Genomic DNA, 21,816 nt, shown 5'->3' on the forward strand with positions numbered 1-21,816 from the left:
GATTGGGTTCACGACAATGGAGTTATGTCTATTTAAAATGTCCATAAATGGGCTATGTGTGGTGGCTCATGCCTGTAATTCCAACAATTTGGGAGGCTGAGGTGGGAGGATCGTTTGAGGCCAGGAGTTTCAGACAAGCCTGGACAACATAGCAAGACCCCATCTCTACAAAAAAAAAACACACAAAAATCACATAATAGCTACAACAATTTTATAACATGCCTCCTAATTGAGACTTAAATTTTAATTTACTGGGCTAAATCAAATGGTGCTTAGTATTAAAATCCATCTCTGAGTGAGAAAGGTAGCTAGAGAAGTAGATTTGCCTTTGGTTAAAGGAGGTGAAAGTCATTCAGGGTGCAGTCTTTGCAGATAAGGGGCCTTTATATGGATATGTATTAAAAATTTCTTTTTGGTTTTGGAGTTAGTTCCACAAGGGTCCCTCTTAATTCCTTCCATTCCCATCTTATCAGTGATCTGTTCCAGTCTTCTCTCTATTCTTTAGAAGATCTCCATTTGGCAAGTTCTAAGTACACCTGACATTGATTAAGTGACAGTTGCTGTGGTTTGCTCTGCATTCCTGTGGGCTCTCTGCAAACACAAGTCCTCATTATTTTTGACCTCCTGTAGCTTCTACTTGTCTCTTGTCAAAAACTAAAGGGTCTGAGATTTTTACCCTATTTGCAAGCTAGTAAGTTAGCCTGCAGTTAGGGTAAAGAGGGACAGTTTAGTAGTCAAAGAAATGGCTGTAGCTGTAGAGATTGGCTGTAGTGTCAATTCTCTGAGCCCCAGTTCTCAGAGGACAATGTGAAGGGGCAGATGACACCTACACATGCAGCTGGTTGAGTTACAGAAAAGGAATCCTGAGTTCAGGGAGCGTGAGTTAGTTACACTAGAAAGAAAGCGTGCCTGGGTCTTTGCTGTGGGTGGAGACGTCTCCCTCTCACAGGGCCTCTTCTACTGGCACGTAGAAGATACTCAATAAATGTGTATTCATTAAATGACTTAAGTTCTGATAAAATAGGAAAGTATACCTAAGTATAGAAAGGAGATAATGCAAAAAAAAGTTATAAAAAAAAGAAAAAAAGATAATGCATTTTTAATGGAAAGAATGAAGGATAGTCAAAATATTTGAAAGTTCTTTGCAATCTAATTAAATGTCATTAAAATTTATAGAGTCATAATACAACCCAGCAAATAAAACTCTTGTGCCTATTAGAATTGTTAATATGTTTTCATTAGGTGGGCTATTTGATATGCCATTAAAATTAAACACTTGCAGTTTGGTACTTTCAGACTAAAACGTAACATGTGGCTGCCATTTCTGAGAACAGGACCAGGAATATTGAGGCTTTATAGGAATTTGGATTCATTATTTTACCCACATTAATCATCGAGATAAAGATTTTGTGAGGCCAAAATTCTAATGACTGCCTTTCTTTGCAAATGCAGAAGTTATAGCACTAAATTTCATAATATAGCAGAGACTAAAGTGTAGTGGTGTTTTTAACACCACAGACTACCTTCTTCACTTGGTATAAGATTAATTTCTTGGATAAACTCGACGCTTAAGTAAACAGTTGCATCACCTTGCCTGGGCAGCGTAGGAAAACCCTCTAAATAATAATAAAAACTAGCTGGATGCAGTGGCTCACGTGTGTAGTCCCAGCTATGCGGGGGGCTGAACTGGTAGGATTGCTTGAGGCCAGAAGTTTGAGGCCAGCCTGGGCAACCATCTCTAATTTAAAAAAGAAAATTTTATGTATGTATGTTTGAGGGTAGAAAGTGTTATGTGCAGAAAGAACATTGTTTTTGTAGGTAAATCTAGAAAATAAGCATCTTACTTTACTTTTCATATCAACTGTTCTTATAGCCTCTGTTAATTGGTTCCTTCAACAGGTATTGTATCCATGAGTAACAAAATGAATAGAAAGAATGCTATTTTTTGATATAACCATAGAAAAAGTCCATTGCCAAAAAGTTAGCACTTCAGCTTTATCCTTCTGAGCTACTTATTTCTCAAGCCAGTCCTCCCTTTACCTCCACAGAGTTATTTGGGGATTAAATTTGATGATTTTAGAACCTACAAAAGTAACATTAATAGACTTTACAAAATGTTAGGGACTTGGTGGGTATGAACACAGTTCCTGCTCCTAATTAGTTTTGAGGTTGGCTTTTACTGGAACGTGGCTAGAGATGTGATTTTAAAATGGCTTACCTATTTAAATAGAAAGAGAAAGGAACTCTTATAGGCGGAGTGATGTTTCTATCGGGATGTGTTCAGTTGGAAATAACAGAATACCCAAACGCAAACTGGCTTCAACAACAGAGGGGATTTGGGGGCTCGCATAGCTCGCAGTCTACCAGTGGGTTTGACACAATGGCTCCATCTGATCTCCAGAACAAGCTTCTTTAGGTCTCCACTCTGCCTTCCATGGGGTCGTCATCTTCCAGTGCTGGCTTTTCTTGATGGCCTCAACTGTCTGCTAGCAGCTGCTAGTACTGCGTACTTTCTTTCTGACATGAGAAAAGTGAAAGAGGGCTTGTTGCAGAAGTTATACCTTGAGAAAGAGTGTGCTATTTCCTAAAATCCCCAAATACAGTGCTCCTTGCATGTCATTAGCCCAAATTGTGTCTGGCCATTCCTGAACTGGTCACTCTGGCAAGAGTAGAGAAATTTTAACACTGGTCTTGACTGATCAGGGACCCACTCTTGAAACTGGGTCAAGTCCTTGGACTGTCCATCTGTTGTACAGGGAATGAATGTTATAGAGGATGCTGCCCAGGAAGCTGAAGTTTCCACCCCAAATGTTGACTCGTATACTTATTCAAAGGGTTTTATGAACTGAATTCTAATCAGAATGCTTTTATTCACTACCTAGCACTATGGTTGAATAGAGTAGGCAGTCAATAAATATTTGTTTGAATTATTTAATAAATACATTACAGAGATTTCCATTGACTTCTGTAGCAGGGTGGATTTGGCTATCAATTTATTGTATTAAAAACCAGTGGACCTCCTGCTCCTCTTTCATTAGGTTCCTTTCTTGAAATATAAACACCTGACCTTTCATTCAGGCATATAGCAAGTGGCACCTATTGTTACTATAAATATTACCTGTAAAATGGCAATAATCATTCCCCTCATAAGGTTGTTGGGTGGCTTAAATGTTATAATGTATAGAAAATGCTCAGCATCACATATTGTTGTTCCTATTATCATTATTCCCATTTCTTTTGGATACTTATTATCATCCTTTCCCTTGTTAACATAGTAAAGCTTTTGTCTCCAACCTCTTGCTCCATTCTTATTGTTGTTGTTTTGCTTTTCAAAGATGTCCTAGAAAAGAAACTTTACTTGTTGGATATAGCATAGAATGTTATGGATTAGCCAATAGAGCGCATAGAATCATGATGATTGTAGGTGTGTACTGGTTCTTGTTTTCCTCATTGGAAAATGGCAGTAACGAAGTTTACTTTATCACTATTCTCAGACTGCAGATTTTATATTCTATTATTCTACCCATTTTTGAACACAGCATCACACATCTGCATCTTTACCATCTGGTATACAGCTAAATACTTCAGATATCAATGATATTCACATATGGTCAAATTGGTGGTTAATCTCTTTACCTCCGCTCCTTCTCCTTTCCAGTCTTTACTCAGACCTCAGGGAGCTCTCACACACTTCTCAGGAACTTTCAGAGACTCTCTGACCTGGTTTATACCCTTCTTTTAAGAAGAAGGATCTGGTCTGTCTCTTCCTTTCACCAGCAACCAGATGTTGCTGGTCTGTCTCTAAGCTCTCTGTATTGCGTTCTTTGAGTTCTTGGTCTGGTCTGTCCCTTCCTTTCACCTTTGATATTGCTGATTCTGTCTAGTTAGGGGGCTGCAACTTGGGAGAGAGATCTTGATCTTTTATTTTTCATTATTCTGAATCTATTAACATGCATTACTTTTATAATTGAAAAAAATAGTTAACATATATCTCTAATGCCAGATAATTGGCAGTAAAAGTAAAAACTGAATGTATTAATTACAGTTGAGTAAAAAAAACCAACAACATTTATATATTAGTACAAATGAAGAGACTGTCTTCCCATAATCTACATGGTAATTTTAGTGGGAGTTGGGGTGTTTCCAATGGATAGAGTTATGAGAGTATTTTTTAATGTTTTTGAGTTCCTATGATTTTCTTTTTGTGTTATAGTGAGCATCGATTTCATGACCAGAAAAGGGTAACAAATACAACTTTATGTTGAATTTTGACATGCAAAAGACTTCAGAACCATCTTCTGCCAATATTTTTTATTGAATTCATTGTAATCATAAGATAGCCATATATACCTAAATATATACTTCAGTTTGTCTGGAAAAGTCTCAGATCTGCAGCAATAATTGGAGTCCTATAAGACATGTGTATCTACCTTTCATTCTTTATTTGGCTATCAAAACCTTTGGTTCAAATATTAACTCCAAATTTGTTAAGCCTCCTTCCCATTATTCCAAATAGGTAGACCATAGATTCTCTCCTGGGGTTATATGTGAAATAAGCCACTGTCTTTGTATTTTTTCTTCAGTGTGTCTATTTTTCATGGAGAGAAAACCAAGAAGGTAGGAATGAGAATCGATAACAATTTTGCATTTTTCATGTGTTTTAGGTGGAGAATGACAAAGGTAGATTTATGAGCCTGCTGTTTGGAATACCTCAGGATCTTAGAAACAGCGATACTCATAGTTGGAAAAGCATCGCTGTGGCATGCTTTCATACATCTTTTCTGACATCCACATGATTAATCTGTGGGATGCTTACAAGACAGAATGATTTTCTAAAGATGTCTGAGAAATGGCTCTTTGGCAAACTTTCCTATGAATACTCATGTTCTGAAGATTCAAAGTATGAAACCAACAAGGATAGATTGCTGCTCTTTGAGTGTGACCAAAATGAATGTTCGAAGACTTGGAAAGGATACAGCCATTAGCCATTATTTTTGCACATCCAGACCATTTTCCCAGTGTCTCAGGGAGGCAGATCTCCCTAAATGCCATAAAACATTGAGAAAAGGCAGTCAAGAGGTGAAAAATAAGGAAATGGGCTTTAGACATGCACACATCAGGTGTTGTTCTAATGTTTGTGCATCTGGATAGTTCCGATCTTGTTCTTCAGGAAGTCTCAGAAATGTATCTTATAAACAAGACACATCCTTTAAAATTTTCAGCTTGATAAGTCTCGTTGTCCCTCACCCTTGCAAGTCCCTGCGTAGGAGTCCTCAAACTCCAGTGTACAAGATCCCCAAATGCAGGGACAGCGCTCCAAGCTCTCCAAGAAGTTTCAGTGCATTATCTTCTTAGATTCTTCAGTACGTTCTGAAGTGTTCTGTTCTGTTTGTTTGTTTGTTTAATGGGTTTTGGTTTTTTCAGGCTTAGCAGCATCTACTTGTTAATCTCAGTATTTTGAAAAATGTTTCTAGATTTTAGTCCAATTAGCCCCTCACTTTTCTGTGCTACGTAGGGCCTGTTACTTAGTGTTTCCAAACTTTGAATATAAACTCCAAGAGGGATGTTGTTTCATTTGCTCTGTATCTCCAGCACCTAGAACAATGCTTGACACCAAGCAGGGAATCAGTATTTGTTGCGTCAATTTTTAAAGTGAAGGTAATTTCTTGGAATTTCTTTAAATCTAAATTTTTCTGTAAGTCTCAGATTTTTTTAATCTTTTGTGAAATTTTGAGTTCAAGAATTTAAAGACATTGAAGCATGAAGCCTCCGGGGATAGGATGATTCTAATAAAACAGATGAATATTGCATGATTCCACTTATAAGAAGTATCTAGAATGATTAAATTCATAGAATTAAAGAATGGGGCCGGGCAAAGTGACTCATTTCTGTAATCTCATAATTTGGGAGGCCAAGGCAGTGGGATCACTTGAGGCCAGGAGTTGGAGACCATTCTGGGCAACGTAGCGAGACCCTGTCTCTACAGAAAGTTTAAAAATTAGCTGGATGCAGTGGCATGTGTGCCAATAATCCCAGCTACTGAAGAGGCTGAGGCGGGAGGATCACTTGAGCCCAGGAAGTCGAGGCTGCAGTGAGCTATGATTTTGCCACCTCACTCCAGCTTGGATGACAAGAGTGAGAATCTGTCTCAAAAAGCAAAACAAAACAAAGCGAAAATCAAAAGATCAGAATGGTGATTGCCCAGGGACTGAGGAGTGTGGAATGGGTAGTTGCCAATCAGTGGGTATAGAATTTCAGTTAAGCAAAATGAGTAAGTTCTAGAGATATACTGTATGACATTGTACCAAGAGTCAACGATACTGTATTGTACACTTTGAAGTTTGTTAAAATGATAGATCTCATGTTAAATATTCTTACCACGGGAAACTAAATTGTTAAAAAGTAAAGAAATGCAGAATAGTGTATTTGTTTTTAAAAACCATTTTTTATTAATTGTGAATATTGCATGACTTTCATATTCTAATTGGATAAAAGTGTAGGGATTTAATTAGTTATTTAACATTAATAAAACTGGTTTGGTGAATTAGCATTTCCTTCTTAAGAGCTTAATTCAAAGCTCTTTTATATTACTTAAGTTGGACTGCAGTTATTTAACCACTGATATTCTTATTTTATAGGAGACTGGACACTATCTATTCATTCAGTTATGTTCAGAAATACCATACCTACTAAGTTGCAGGCACCATATCAAATGTAATAAAACACAGTGTCACATATAAAATAGCTTAAAATATCATAGAAGATGACTTGTAAGTCATTGGACTGTGTTTATTCACATTTTATTTGAGGCCATATTCACAGGGCCAGCTGTAGTGCCTGATACATTCACATTGATATTTCTTAAATATATGAGAACAAAGACCTATATGGAAGGTAAAAGATCTTAACTTGGTCTTTAATTAGGCAGCGATTAAAGAGTATTGTAAAGTTTTAGAGAAGAACATTTGTCTTTTGTTTTTCTACCTGACTCACCATATGAAGTTGCCGTTGCACTTGGGAGACGACAGTGGTGCTTGGAGACATCTCTTGATGAGAGCCACTATGGATACTGATACCGTGGTTTTCCGTTTGATTTTTGGAAAGACATTCACTTTATTGTACTATTTGGTATTAAAATTAATACATTTTAGATAAGGAAGCAGTAAGAAAAATTAGGAAGGTGGAAACCAGTCTTACACTTCACCACTCATTTTAATGTATAACCTTTTAAAATGTTGCCTTAAATATTTATCACGTTATACACGCACAGAACATTTTGCGCACCTGCACGCATGCTTGCAGAATAACATTGTATGTGCGTATCTGTGCACATCTTTGCAGCAACACATCACCTATTCCCTCCTCCCCTTGAAGATTTGCTTATCTTGCTCCAAATTCCAGGTTCACGGACTAAGATAGTCAAAGGGCTTTCCTTTGATGTTGGTATGTTTCAGGGGTTTATTTGGTTACAATTTTTCAGACTTCCATGCTTTTTTATTGTTGTCTATTTTTCTCCAAGAGTGAAATTGTAGCCACAGAACATCACCTCTTCACATCCTAGCTTCCATTCTTGTTGAGTGAGCATTTGTGATTTTTTTGACAGAATTTATTGCAGGTTCAAAGGGTCACTGTGAAAGATCATATTACAGGGCATGGCCCTATTTTTTCCTCTCTTGGGTCCATTCTTCTTCCACCTTATTTTGGAATAAGAAAAGGTACCTTTTTGACCTGGGGAAGCAGTCGCACTAACCTCAATCTTCCTCAAGATCTCTGTTTCTATGTCAGTCCCTTATCAAGATATTTTTCCCCAAAATATCAGCTCTCATTCTCTAAGAAATATTCTGAAAAACAGTTTTCTCCATGCTATACATGTACTTATATTCAGTGGATACATTTACTTTACAAAAATGGAATCATGCTATTAATGTTCTTTTATAGCAGATGTTTTCAATTAATTCTATATTGTGAGCCTCTATCCTTGGCAGTAACTATAAACCTTCGTCAAGCTTTAGCAGATGTACACTTCTGTGCTGAAGGAATGTCACCATTTATTTATTTCGGCACACTTAGGCTATTCCAGTATTTTGCTATTATGAAGAGTGTTGTGATGAGCTTCCTTGTATTTCTCTGCGTACTTTTCCATTACTTAGAAACTCACGTAACTTATTTCTTCTTAACTGGATGAATTATAATAATTCACAGACTCCATTTATCTGTAAAATATATTGGTACCCATGACATGCACCTACATACACACACGCACACACACGCACACACACACATGCATGCATGTGTGATGTTCAGGAGACACTATTTTACTGAGTTAATTTTTTTTCATTAGAAATGTATACATTTTCATAGTATATTGAGATGGTTTTATCTTTCACTCATTAACAGATTTCCTGATATATTTTTGTGTCTTTGGAGGAATGAATCTCCACTTGGATGAAATGTTGCTAATGTATTGCTAAATTTGAATTATAAATACTAAATTTATACTGCTAAATTTGATTTAATTTCATTAATATATAAATTTATATAATATTTTAGGATTTATATTTATAAGTAAGAGTTCTTGTTTTGTAATGTCTGTTTTGGTATCAATTGTCACTGATACTGTCTTCATGAAATCATCAGAAAAGTCTCCTTAGTTTTTTGGCTTTGGAATACGGTCCTGTGTCACTCATTGGAATAGTTCTAAGGAAAACATCTTGCAAACATCATGAAACTTACACAAACCTCCGTGTTACAGCCTACTGCAGAGCTACGCTAAACGGGATGGCCTACTACATGGCTATGCTCTATGGGATGGCCTACTGCTCCTGGGCTACATAACCTATGGCTGTGCATAGGTACAGCAATATGTACAGCATATTACCATACTGAATAAGCAGTTGTAGCACAGTAGTGTTTGTATCTAAGCATAGAAAAGGTACAGTAAAAATATAGATAATCTTATGGTGTTAAGGCACGATCATTTTATCTGTTTCATTGTTGACCAAATCATTGTTATGCAGCATATGAAGTAGTATAGAAATTACTTATTTATTGAATATGTGCGAAAAAGCTTTTGGTCTTTGATATACTTTTCAATATTACTCATGATTTATTATTCTGTTTAGGTATTCTCCCTTCTATTGGGTCAGTTTTAGTGAAAAAAATACCTACCTGTATATCTATGTATCTATATATGGTTGTGCTTATAATTCCTTTTTTTTTTTTTTTTTTTTTTGAGATAGGGTCTCACTCCGTCACCCAGGGTGGAGTGCAGTGGTGATATCATGGCTCATGGCAGCCTTGACCTTCCAGGCTCAGGCAGTCTTCCCTCCTCAGCCTCCCAAGTAGCTGGGACCACAGGCATGTACCACCATGCCTGGAAAAAATTTTTTAAACTTTTTGTGCAGACTGGGTCATGCTATGTTGCCCAGGCTGGTCATAAACTCCTGGGCTCAAGTGATCCTCCCACCTTGGCTCCCAAAGTGCTGGGATTACAGGCATGAGCCACCACGTCTGGTGTAATGCCCTTTTCTTAATTTTGTCCTTTTTTCCTTTTCTTTTTGATTAAAGTAGTAGTTGGTAGTCAGCTTATATTTTAAAAATAGTCCTTGAATGTATTCTTGATCAATCTTACTATTATATAAATTATTTCTATTTCTAATGTATTAATTTCTACTTTTATTGCTATTCATATATTTTTTCTATTTTACTGTTTATTTGATTTTCTTTTTCTCTATTTCAAAAGATTTACTTACCATTTTTCACCCAACTGCTTAGCAATTAAAGTGTTTAATTTGGCCTTGAGTACACTTTTGGCCATTTACCATTGGTTGTGTTAGGTATTTATTAGATATTTTACCATTTATTAGATATTTACGATTAGTTGTTGGTTGTGTTTGATATTTATTAGATATTTTATATTATGGTATTGATTCCATCATTGACCCAAGAGTTATTAAGGAGACAGTTTAAATTTTTATATACTTCGGTTTTATTTTCGTTCCTGCTTTTCTTACTAAATTCTGACATAGTTCTGTCAGAGAACTTGGTTTATACCATGTCTGTTTGCAGTAAATTTAATGAAATTTTCTTTGTGGCTCACTCTATAATTTTCTTAAATGCCCCATGGCTTATTAAAAGAGTTCATTCTTATACTATTAGCTTCTTTCAAGAAGCACTGATGTTATATATATATCATTTTAGATAGATAATATATGTTTTATATATACCTATATAATTTTAGATAATACAATAGCTTATATATAATTTTATATAGCTATATATAGTTACATATATATTATATATAATTAGTTTTACAAAATCAGAAATAAAATGAAAAGCACGAGTTATGTTTTAAACAAAAGGGACTCTTAAAATTCAAAAACTTTATCATGTCCTTTTTCCCAATTGCTATTGTTCTAAATTGGGAACAGATATTCTTACAGAATAAAATTAGAAGTTCTGCTTAACACACAGTACTTCTCGTTCCTCTGCTATCTTCCACCCCTATCTTTTGTCCGCTGTACTCTGCAGTCTGTGAGTATAGCTCACTGGCTGGCTCTTAGGGGAGGCTGCCGGACCCAGAGCCAGAGCAGAGCCTGAGTAATTAGTGTATTAGCTCTGAATCTCTGTACAAATGTCACGGAGGCTCTATACACAAAAAAGCTCTTCTCATGAGTTGGCGTCTTTTCTGTGTGTTTCTTTTCTTACTCTCAGTCAGATAATAACTTTATTTCTTTATTTTTGGAAAGAGGGAACGTGAAGGACATCTTTAATTGTACACTGTAACTGTAGAGTCTCTTCCCTCCTACTTTTTTTTTTTTTTTTTTTTTTTGAGACGGAGTCTCGCTCTGTCGCCCAGGCTGGAGCGCAGTGGCCGGATCTCAGCTCACTGCAAGCTCCGCCCCCCGGGTTTACGCCATTCTCCTGCCTCAGCCTCCCGAGTAGCTGGGACCACAGGCGCTCGCGACCTCGCCCCGCTCATTTTTTGTATTTTTAGTAGAGACGGGGTTTCACCATGTTAGCCAGGATGGTCTCGATCTCCTGACCTCGTGATCCGCCCGTCTCGGCTTCCCAAAGTGCTGGGATTACAGGTGTGAGCCACCGCGCCCGGCTCTTCCCTCCTACTCTTAACAAGAAGGTTAACAGGCAGTAGCCTCAAACTTCACTTCTTCAAACTGCTTGCATCAGCTACCAGATTTTCTCTCTCTCTCTCTTTTTTTTTTTTTTTTTTTTTTTTTTTTTTTTTTTGAGACAGAGTCTCGCACTGTCACCCAGGCTGGAGTGCAGTGGCGTGATCTTGGCTCACTGCAACATCCACTTCCTGGGTTCAAGCGATTCTCCTGCCTCAGCCTCCTGAGTAGCTGGGATTACAGGTGCCCACCACCATGCCTGGCTAATTTTTTGTATTTTTAGTAGAGATGGGGTTTCACTATGTTGGTCAGGCTGGTCTCAAGTTCCTGACCTCAAGATCCGCCTGCCTCAGCCTCCCAAAGTGCTCGGATTACAGGTGTGAGCCACCGCGCCTGGCCTACCAGAGTTTCAATAGCAATTATTCTTATAGAGACATGTTTCTCTCTTTAAATATCGTATTGTCTAAAAGTCTTGCCATCCCTTTGTAAGCAATTGTACTGTTTCTGAATAAACATAGAGGTATAAGAGTAGAAAATATTTACCAGGCTTGCTTTGAATTTAATGATTTTGAAAAATTAAAAGTTTAAAATTGAGTGTATAAACTAGGCTGAAAGAGATCAGAAACATCACATAGGAATTTTATTTAAAATGGGTTCTTCAATCAAAGAAGGGTAGAAAACAGTAGTCTGAGCCAAGCTAGAATCGGTGTCTTTACTGCAGAATTTCAGGTCTTTAATATGCATTGTGAATCTCTAAATCCAAGGAAATGATATAAGAAAATAAAAGGGTTTCAAAGTTAGTGGCTATTGGTCTTCTCATCCATTATTTAACGTAACATTTAGTTATATCTCTCTGTATACCTGTTAGAGTTATAACTACTAGTTATATCTCCTAGTATTTTGTGGTTCATTTTCAGAAAAACTGATTTGCTCTTTTTATTATATAGGTAAGCAAATTGGGCTTGAGAGAGACAGAATAATTTAATCTCATGGCTAATTAAAAGCAATGGGTATTAGAACCCAAGTGAGGGGACTCCCAGGAGACTGGTTTTTCCATTACCCTTCATTATTACCTCCCCATGTGAAATTTACTTTCCAAAATCACATTCCTTCTAATGAGCAGTGGTTTTCTTCAGTCTCAATTAATAATGATTAATTTGTCTTTAATGTCTCCGTGTTGTATATGTATGTGTATATATGTTTGCATAAGTTTTAGATGTAACGTGAAGATACTTTGTTCTTGATCCAATATTTTAGGGCTGCTATTAGCTTATCTCAATTTTCGAGCTAGAAAATGACATAAAGGTGAAATCTATTTCTTCTTTTGCAGCGGCTCTAATTAGAGGAAATCGTAAAAACTGTGCTCAGTTTTCCGGCTCCCTTGACTGGTTGATCAGCAGATTGGAAAGACTGGAAGCTTCTTCGGGTATGTTTTCTAGTTTTCTCCTTGTTGTGATAGATCACTCCTATTTTTCTTTTCTTCATGTCCTTTAAGACAAAAAAAAAAAAAAAACTTTGAGTGGGATGTAGTGGTGTGTACCGAGTCTCAGATACTCAGGAGGCTGAGGTAGGAGGATCACTTGAGGCCAGGAGTTTGAGGCTGTAGTGCACTGTGGTCGCTGCACTCCAACATGGACAGCATACGGAGACCCCATCTCTAAAAACAAAAACAAAAACTCTGATGTTTGGTGTAATATTAAGTGTTTTCCTTTTAAATTATGTTAAGTATTTTTATTTATCAAAAAATCATTAGTATTTTCATTAGTCATTTCTGAATAGTCATCTAACAATATCATGTCCATTTATATTTTAAAAAGCCTATTTATAAAGTCCTGAAAAACACTAAAGAGCCATAATTCGCATTCTTTTTCAAATTGATTACTGATAGTCTATTCTATAAATAAAAAGGTCAGTTTGGAGTTCTCATTGTTTTCCTTGTATTCGAAAGATTATTTGGATAGATTGGGGAGAAAATTTGTTTTCCAAATCCTAGAGCATAATATTTTATTTAAAGGAAATTTAGTAAATACTCACAAATGGTCTATATAATAGTAAAATATTTATAGGCAGTCAACTCGATACACACGTCTCTACAAGATGCTAGTTTTATTTCAGTATTGTGGACTTATCAATGACTGTGATGATTTATCAGTGATTTCGGACTTATCAGTATTAAATCAGTGATTTGAACTTGTTAGAGCTCTCTAGTTCAAACATAATTGTTTGAACTCTCTAGTGCCATAGATGGCCTCAGTGGCACCCGGATGAATCTACTGCTTTTCCATCTGTTTGCACAGTATTTCATTATTTGCCCTTCTCTATCACTAATGCCCTCTTATGCTACTTATTTTTCCTCTCAGTTTCCTTCGTTAGTAATGAACTTCTTGAAGATAGGGGCATGGTTTCATTCATCTTTGTTCTCTCCGGATCTACCATACCATCTGGCTCCTATAGGTGTTTAGTATTGTTTGTTGAATGAATGGATGGATGAATGTTAAAATTCACTCAAAAAATACCACTGTCCATACCAAATAGTTCTGCGACTTTTGCATGATAAAGACCCACTCAGGGACAGGTTTGTTGGAATTGAATGAATAGAGACAGGGAAACAGCCATGATTAGAGAGAGTAATTTTAAGTCACAGAGAAAAATTTGTAGAGTTTAGATAGTGGAGGACAAAAATTTGTAGAGTTTAGATAGTGGAGGACAAAAATTTGAGTCACAATGAGTACTTGGGCACTGCTAGATCATTGGGTAGCAGAAGTAAGATAGAAATGGAGATTGTTATAATAAAAACAAAAATAATTATGAGATGAGGCTGTTAAGAGTATCATAACATGAATGTAGTGACTGGGCATTAATTGCAGAATATATTAAGGAAAAACCTGTAACTACTAGGAGAAAGAGTGACCAAGTAAGTGGTACTGAAGCAAAGTCATTGTCTGGGGTAAATACCTGAGATTCGTTGTCTTGCACCAAGAAAATTAAGGACACGGACATATACACACAAGGAGTGAGTTTAGGAGCAGAGGTTTAATAGGCAAAAGAAAGAGAAAGGAGAACAGCTCTTTCAGAGAGAGAGAGAGGGAGAGGTAGGGGGAGAGAGAGAGAGAGTAGAGAGAGAGAGGGACAGAGAGAGAGCCTGAATGAGAAATTTGGCCTGCACCAGAGTGCACCAGATTTTATAGGCAGGCTTGAGGAGGTGGTATCTGATTTGCATAGGGCCTGGTGTGACATTTACATAGCATGCCAGGAAGGCTGGCCACCTCACCCTAATCTTAGGCAAATGGGCTTTCCACTTGGCAGGTGCCATGTCGCCTGCTTCTTACTGTACACGTGGCTGGCAAGGAGACGGGAACATGAAGCCGCCATTTTGAACATGCCTAGTCCCAGGTGGCCTTTCCCTATTGGCACAACTGCTGGCATTCACCCGTGGATGCTTCCAACTTGCTTGTCTATGTCTGCAGCTCGATTTTGCAGGCTGCTCTTTGTTAGAAAAGAAAACGATTTGGGGACTGCTTTTCACTAAAAGCTAAACCTTACCAAGGACTCCTGTACCGTCACTATCTGCCTGAATAATTTCTCCTTAACTCCTGTATCAGGAACAAGATGGTGGCATAGATTGCAAAAATGGATAAATGTTTAGGGCAAAGTGTCCAGAATCACTGGGAAGCTACAGAAGACATTTAAAAAATGCTCATCTCTTCTGCTGGACCCAGTGGTATCTGTAAAGGGATAGGTGCAGGGCAGCCTGAGAGCAGAGTGTTAACACTGGCCGAATCAACTGTGCAGCAAAATGTTTAACTCAAAACCAGAGAGAGAGAGAAGGCATGAAAAGAGCCACGCATCCTTTAAGGTCAGCGAAGTAGAGTCCAGTGTTTTTAGAGTCTTCAGTTTGGTCAGTTATAGGCACAGTTTCATCAGATGCAAATTATTATTTGCTGTTGTCTTTTTCCAGTCAATCTGTTGATTGCAGGCATTTCTACTGAAAAGGGAAGGCCTGTGCTCAGAGATAACATAATGAAAGTCAAGGGAAAGAAGGACCCTTAGAGAATATTTAATCTAACATTCTTACTTTAGAGGAAAAGAAATTGAGGCAAAGAACATTGAAATGACTGACTCGAAATCCTAGAATTAATTACTGTTACTGCGAAGGTTAGAACTCAGCTCCCTAGCATCAGACTTGAACTATGTCCGTGATACTTCGTAGCTCCTGTTTTTAAAGTATCTAAAATATATTTTGCTAAAGATTTTTTCTACTGCAGTTAACATTTATGCTTTTAATAAACTGTTTTTTCCCCAGAGGAAGTGGTGTTGCTTAGTTTTTAGAGGCAGTAACAATGATAAGGTGCACATGTATATGTGTATAACTTACTTCAATTGTGCTTTGCTGTTTGCTAAGTGCATACGTATGCATCAGTTTTTTTTTCTCTCTGTAATAACTCTGACATTGCTGAACACACATTCTCCTCATCTTGTTAGTGCCCTAGCTGCAGATTCAAACTGAAGAATTCTTGAGTAGAAAAGGGATCAAAAGTAGGGTTAATTGTCTTCCTGGGATCTAGACCCCCTCTAGTCTTTACTGCCTTGGCAGGTCTCCAGTGCCTTGGTTGTTCTGGTTGACATCTGGCCTGAAACACCTAGTTTACCATTGCTAGATGCAGAAAAATGCCTAGGATTGCCTTAAAAAACAATATTAGAAACGAAGTGATGAATCATAGGTGAATAGTTAAATTATATTACAACAATATTTTCAGCTATATTATAGGTATTGCAAATAATTATTTAGATGTATATCCTGAAATATATTTAGAATATATTTTTAGAATGTGTGATAGGATATATTTTTGTAAAAAAAAAAATGAAGATAAAGGAAAGTAGAAAGGAAGAAGTGAAAAAAGGAAAGAAGGGGCAAAAACCCTGTATAATATGTATATATGTCTCCACATGCATAGGCTGTAGAAATATGTACACCGCTGGTTACTTTGGTGACCAAGGAGTTCAAATTAGAGGAAAGAAAAAGGGTAAAACACTAAGTTCTCTAGGACAGGGAATTGCTTGTCAAAACCTGTGATAAATAGCAAATTGGAAGTCATTAGACCCAAAGGATAGAGAAGACAGGGTCTAATGAACAGTAACACGAATTATTTTTTCCACCTTCCTTTTACTTTTTTTTTAATTATTGCTTTTTCCATTCTTTACATTCTGCTACTAATTTAGTGGCAGGGACAATAATGTTGTCTACCTGGTAGGGCTGTTAGGAGGATTAAATGATTAATATTTGTAATGTACATAAAAAAGTATTTGGTGGCCGGGTGCAGTGGCTCACACTTGTAATCCCAGCACTTTGGGAGGCTGAGATGGGCAAATCACCTGAGGTCAGGAGTTTGAAACCAGCCTGGCCAACATGGTGAAACCCTGTCTCTACTACAAATACAAAAATTAGCCAGGCATGGTGGCAGTTACCTGTAATCCCAGCTACTGGGGAGGCTGAGGCACAAGAATCGCTCGAGCTTGGGAGGCAGAGGTTACAGTTAGCTGAGATTGCACAACTGCACTCCAGCCTGGGCAACAGAGCGAGACTCCATCTCTATCTATCTATCTCTCTCTCTCTCTCTCTCTCTCTCTGGCATATATGTACTTATTAAATTAGATCTGTCCATCCAACAATTTCAGTTAGATTCTTACCAAGTTTCCTGGCTGTAGATATTACACATTGTAAGAGGCCTTTTGGCAACATTGTGTTCAGCTGCAAGTAAGGGAAAGTCCTACTACCCTGACCCAAACTAGGAAGGAGCCGGGCAGTCAACAGCACATGAGTTCCCTGCCATCGACCACCCAGTCTCCTGCCATTTCTGCTTTCCTCAGTCCCTCCTTGCTGTGCGTTGTTTTCTCTAATGCTGGCAGATGGCTGCAGCCTACGGGTTACTGCATCTTTACTCCAGGCGAGAGGATTGAGGTAGGGCTGAACCAATGGAGATACTGATAATGCAAGCATTACCTCTACAGTTACATGGCCCATAGACAGACCTCTCTCTGATAGTATTACAAACAGTAATATCTTTTCAACATTTCATGAATTTACTTCCAAATATGATTTTACACTGTCGTGAATCATAGCTCCTGTCTTTTTTTCCAATAGTGAGGAAAAAAAGCTCATGAATATGGAAAGAGGAAAGACGTGTGAGTAGAAAAACAAACAGCAAAGCTAGAGTAGAGGCTCTGGGAGTTGACGGGTGCAGGAAGCTGAGCTGCAGTCAGCCTTGACTGTCAGCTGTGTGCAGGTGTGTGTGAGGGCCACAGAAGGGATACACACACACACACACATGCATACATATATAGATGCATATATATATACACACACACACACACACACACACACGTACATACATACCCCTACCTGTTGGGCAAGGGGTTTGAAACAGTTTTGGTTGTCCTGATGAGGTAACTGGTTTTACCTAAAACCTTTGCCACTCAGTGTTCTATATATGCCTGGGACCACAGTAATTAAGAAGTCAGAGTGAATACCTTTACATACAATCAGAAAAATATTGAAGGCTTGGGAAGAAGATTGTGTAGATTGCCTAACTCTGTGTTTTTGAACCACATTCTCCCCTCCCTTCTTTAGTTTTAGAAGCTGAAAAGCAAAATTCTGAACATCTTAACCTCACTGAAAACTGCGGGTGCCCATGTGCCCCATTCTGGCCTGTAACGTCAGCTAACCTTCCTGGGAGAGCTTTGCTTCCCAAAGAAAGCCTTTTAGGAGAAAGACTCAGGCCCTACCTCAGTCTGTTGCCTGGAACAAAGATGCAGTAGCTGGTAGGCCGCAGCCATCTGTCAGCTTAAGGGAAAACAACGCACAGGAAGGAGGGACTGAGGAAAGGAGCAATGGCAGGTGCCTGAGTGGTCGATGGCCTGAAACTTGTGCTGTTGACTGCCCGGCTCCTTCCTAGCTTGAGCCACAGTAGTAGGACTTTCCCTGACCTGCAGCTGAACACCATGTTGATAAAAGGCCTCTTACAATGTGCAATATTGACAGGCAACTTTGTAAGAATCTAACTGAAATTACCGGATGGACAGATCACATTTAATAAACATGTGTATGCCAGATACTATTTTATGTGCTTTACAAATACTAATAATTTAATTCTAACAACCCTATAGGATAGGTAACATTATTGTCCCTGTCTAATAGATGAAGGGACAAAGGCTCAGAGAAATTCAGTAACTGAGCTAAGACAGAACCAGCTCCTGGGGCCAGGTAGTTTGGTGTCAGTATCCTTGATCTTAATCACCCCACTGTGTTCTCTAAAGATTCTTACTGAGTATGAGATTATGAATGGAAATTAAAATATGGATCGTGATATCGATGGAGTGTTCTCTTGTTTGGGGGTTCTGTTTTTGTGGGGTTTTATTTTTTAATAAGCTAAAATTTCTAAGCAGGCTTTCATGGGCTTTCTCTTGATCTTATTTTCTTTGCGCCTCCTGGTGTATTCTTACATTCCCCAGTTATATTTACATTTATAAATACCATGATGAGAAATGATCTGAGGCCCCAAAGTTAGGAAAGAAGAAAAAGTGTGGGTGGTGGTAGTAATAAATCATTTACAGTGGAAGTGGAAGCAAAAATTATACAGAGGCATGTTAGCAACACCAAGGGAGTTTTTAAAAATTTGTTTTAAATTGACAAACTATCACTGTATGTATTTGTGGGATATGGCATGATGTTATGATGTATGTATATAATATAGGATGATTAAATCAAGCTAATTAAATACCCATAACCTCAGATACGTGTCAGTATTTGTGGTGAAAACACCAGTGACACCGGTCACTATACTAAGAGTATCTGATCAGTTTATAAGCATGACCACATTCTAAATTCCTTTGGGGAATGAGGGATAAATTACATCTTTTCCTTAACTTCATTTGACAATCACTTGACTTGTCTAGTGATTATGTTGCTGGGCCAAAGTTAATTGAAAAGACAAAAGATTGATATGAGTAAGTCCAGTTGATTGAGTTGATGTATTTCAGAATGTTGGGCTTTTCTTCAGGATATTCTCAGTCCTTGAAATACTATTTGGGGAAAAGAGATAACTGACTAAAAACAGCTAGTCAGGAAGCTACAGAGTTTTTCTGAGTTTTACTTCCTGTGCAGTCTGTTCCCTGCACCGTTTTGCAGTGATGAAAGTTGTCTGTCTTTGGCATTCCTGCCATTTCTTCCCCTCTCTTAGTAAGTGCCAGTGAGTGAAGTCCTGTCTGGGTTTCAGCCAAGGAAGGAGTCTTTGAGGCTGGTCGCCGTGGCTCATGCCTATAATCCTAGCATTTTGGGAGGCTGAGGTGGGTGGATCACCTGAGGTCAGGAGTTTGAAACCAGCCTGACCAACATAGTGAAACCCCATCTCTACTAAAATACAAAAAATTAGCCAGGCATGGTGGCAGGTGCCTGTAATCCCAGGTACTCAGGAGGCTAAGGCAGGAGAATCACTTGAACCTGGGAGGTGGAGGTTGCAGTGAGCCAAGATTGTGCCACTGCATTCCAGCCTGGGTGATAGAGTGAGACTCTGTCTCAAAAAAAAAAAAAAAAAAAAAAAAAAAAAAAAAAAAAAAGAGTCTTTGAGTGGGCTCCAGATACCAAAGCTTCATGCTCATGTACAGTACAACTTGTGGGTCCTATAAATAGGATGGTTTAAAGCTTCCAAAGTCCTTACAACTCTTTCTTGCAGAGTATAAGCTCATCATTTTTCAAAGATAAAAAATTTGTAAGCTGTGGGATAATTTGTGCCATAATCTTATGTAGCAGGAAGTTTTCCTCCTTAATAATTTACTTAAGTGTGAGCAATTGAATTAGAAAGAGCAAGAGCTCCGACGATACTTACTGTTTGAGATCTGTTATTAGTGACACAGAAATCATAGCTACCTGATTTGAGTAGTACCACCAATTCAGGTAACACTATTGACTTTCTCCATGGTTAGTTTGGAGGTGGGATACCAGCATCCTGTGCTCATTCACTACTTTTTTCTGATTTTATTTCTCCCTTTGCATAGTCCTTTAGGGTGGCATTCCACAAAAATCTTGGTTAGCCAGAGGAATAAAAGAGGAAGTCTTGTCTCAGAAAACCCACCAAATCCACTAAGGGCTTACTTGAGAAAAACTGCTGATTAGAAAACAAAATCACAACCAGTGATTTGCACATTCCACCTGGCCTGTTTCTAGTCTCCTTTGGGAACTGAGCTTAAGTTTCATTGTCAGGGGAAGAACTGAAGTTTTAGCTTTTAGGCACTGTTACTGACAGCTGGCTATTTATTACCATTGTCTGGTCTGATTGCATCTTGCGTATGCCATTCTAGTTACTAAATATTTTTAGCATCACCCTTGGTCAAATAATTGCACTGTGTCACTTGCATTCCGTCAAGTTTAAGTGCCTGTGACCTACTTAAGGCACACTGTCATGGCTTAAGGCCTCTGTCTGGGTCTGAGTTCATAGATGCTTCTCTGCATTTTGAGTAACTTAGTCCAGTCTTCTCAAGCCCACTTGCCCCTTGATGGCCCTTTTAGTACCTAAGCTTTTAACGTGAGAGGATATGAACACAGTAGTCAAAAGAGGGAAGTCATTCACCACCCACCCAAACCTTCCATCTGCAGTATCAAGGCAGGGTGCACAATTGTCCAGGCAGTCCCCTCAAGGTCGGTGTGATATAGTGAAAGTCGTCTTGATGGATATTGGCTGAGCTGCTTTGGCACTCACAAAGGGTGCCTGTCCTGGAGAGAGGTGACCAGGGCGAGGTCTCAGAGGATAGTCAGCCCATTAGGATACAATGTCCTAATTGTGGGCGACGGGGCCTGTCCCAAAGTTTCCTACTATTTCATTATCAAAAACAGGGTTCATCCCTACCAAGGCTGGCTCATCAGAAATGGCAGCTCATTTTAAAATCATTCTATTTCTACCTTCTTTGCTGCTATGTTTAGGAAAAGCAGAGCTCATAGGTTACAGGTATGGATTTTGGAGTTGGACTGGCTTAATTCCAGTCCCAGCTCCACCCTTTACATAAATAGCTGTGTGACCTTGTGCTCCTCTGTGCTTCCCATTTTTTAACCTGGCAATGGGAGTGGTAAAAATATCTGCTTCAACGTGCTCTTAGTGATGCTACAAATGTGCTTACTAAATTAAATGTATAAAAATACCACAGTACACACCTAGCACCTTTTATTTTTGGATTTAGCAGTTGTTAGTAGCTACAGGATTAATTTGATTTTATTAAAAGCAAGGTTTTCCCATGTTAACACTGCTGGGATATGATATGGAGAATTTCAGATGGAAACACATAATAATAGCAAAGGCTGATACAAGTTTTACTGTGTTTTGGATGCTGTTCTCGTCTCTCTAAATATATTAACTTACTTTATCTGCACAATAACTCTATGAAGTGAATAATATTAGTATTCCCATTTCACAGCTAGGAAACAGACTTGGTGAAATTGCTTTTCCAAGGCCAGACAGCATGTAAGCCACCAAGGCAGGGCTTAAGGGCCCCCCCCACCCTTGCTTCCTGTCTGGCTGCAAATTTCATACTCTTTCCCTTCATAATAGATAATGTCTCAGCTGGGGGCCGGCGGGATGGATAGTGATGGTAGGAGTGTGCACTGTATGTTATTCTAATGTGATAAAGAAATAGAATAACT

The 21,816-nt window shown here is 38.2% G+C and overlaps 1 protein-coding gene across 8 annotated transcripts in view; it reads left to right on the forward strand.

Moving 5' to 3' along the window:
• The window catches only part of RYR2 (ryanodine receptor 2), a 795,071-nt gene that overhangs the window by 410,525 nt on the left and 362,730 nt on the right, over positions 1-21,816 (forward strand). For all 8 annotated transcript variants that reach the window (XM_050770606.1, XM_050770614.1, XM_050770624.1 and 5 more), the window contains exon 17: positions 12,460-12,555. In XM_050770606.1, the coding sequence (XP_050626563.1) occupies positions 12,460-12,555 (96 nt within the window). The remainder of the gene's footprint in view (positions 1-12,459; positions 12,556-21,816) is intronic.

This window comes from Macaca thibetana, chromosome 1, assembly GCF_024542745.1.
Source record: "Macaca thibetana thibetana isolate TM-01 chromosome 1, ASM2454274v1, whole genome shotgun sequence".
Classification (NCBI taxonomy): domain Eukaryota; kingdom Metazoa; phylum Chordata; class Mammalia; order Primates; family Cercopithecidae; genus Macaca; species Macaca thibetana.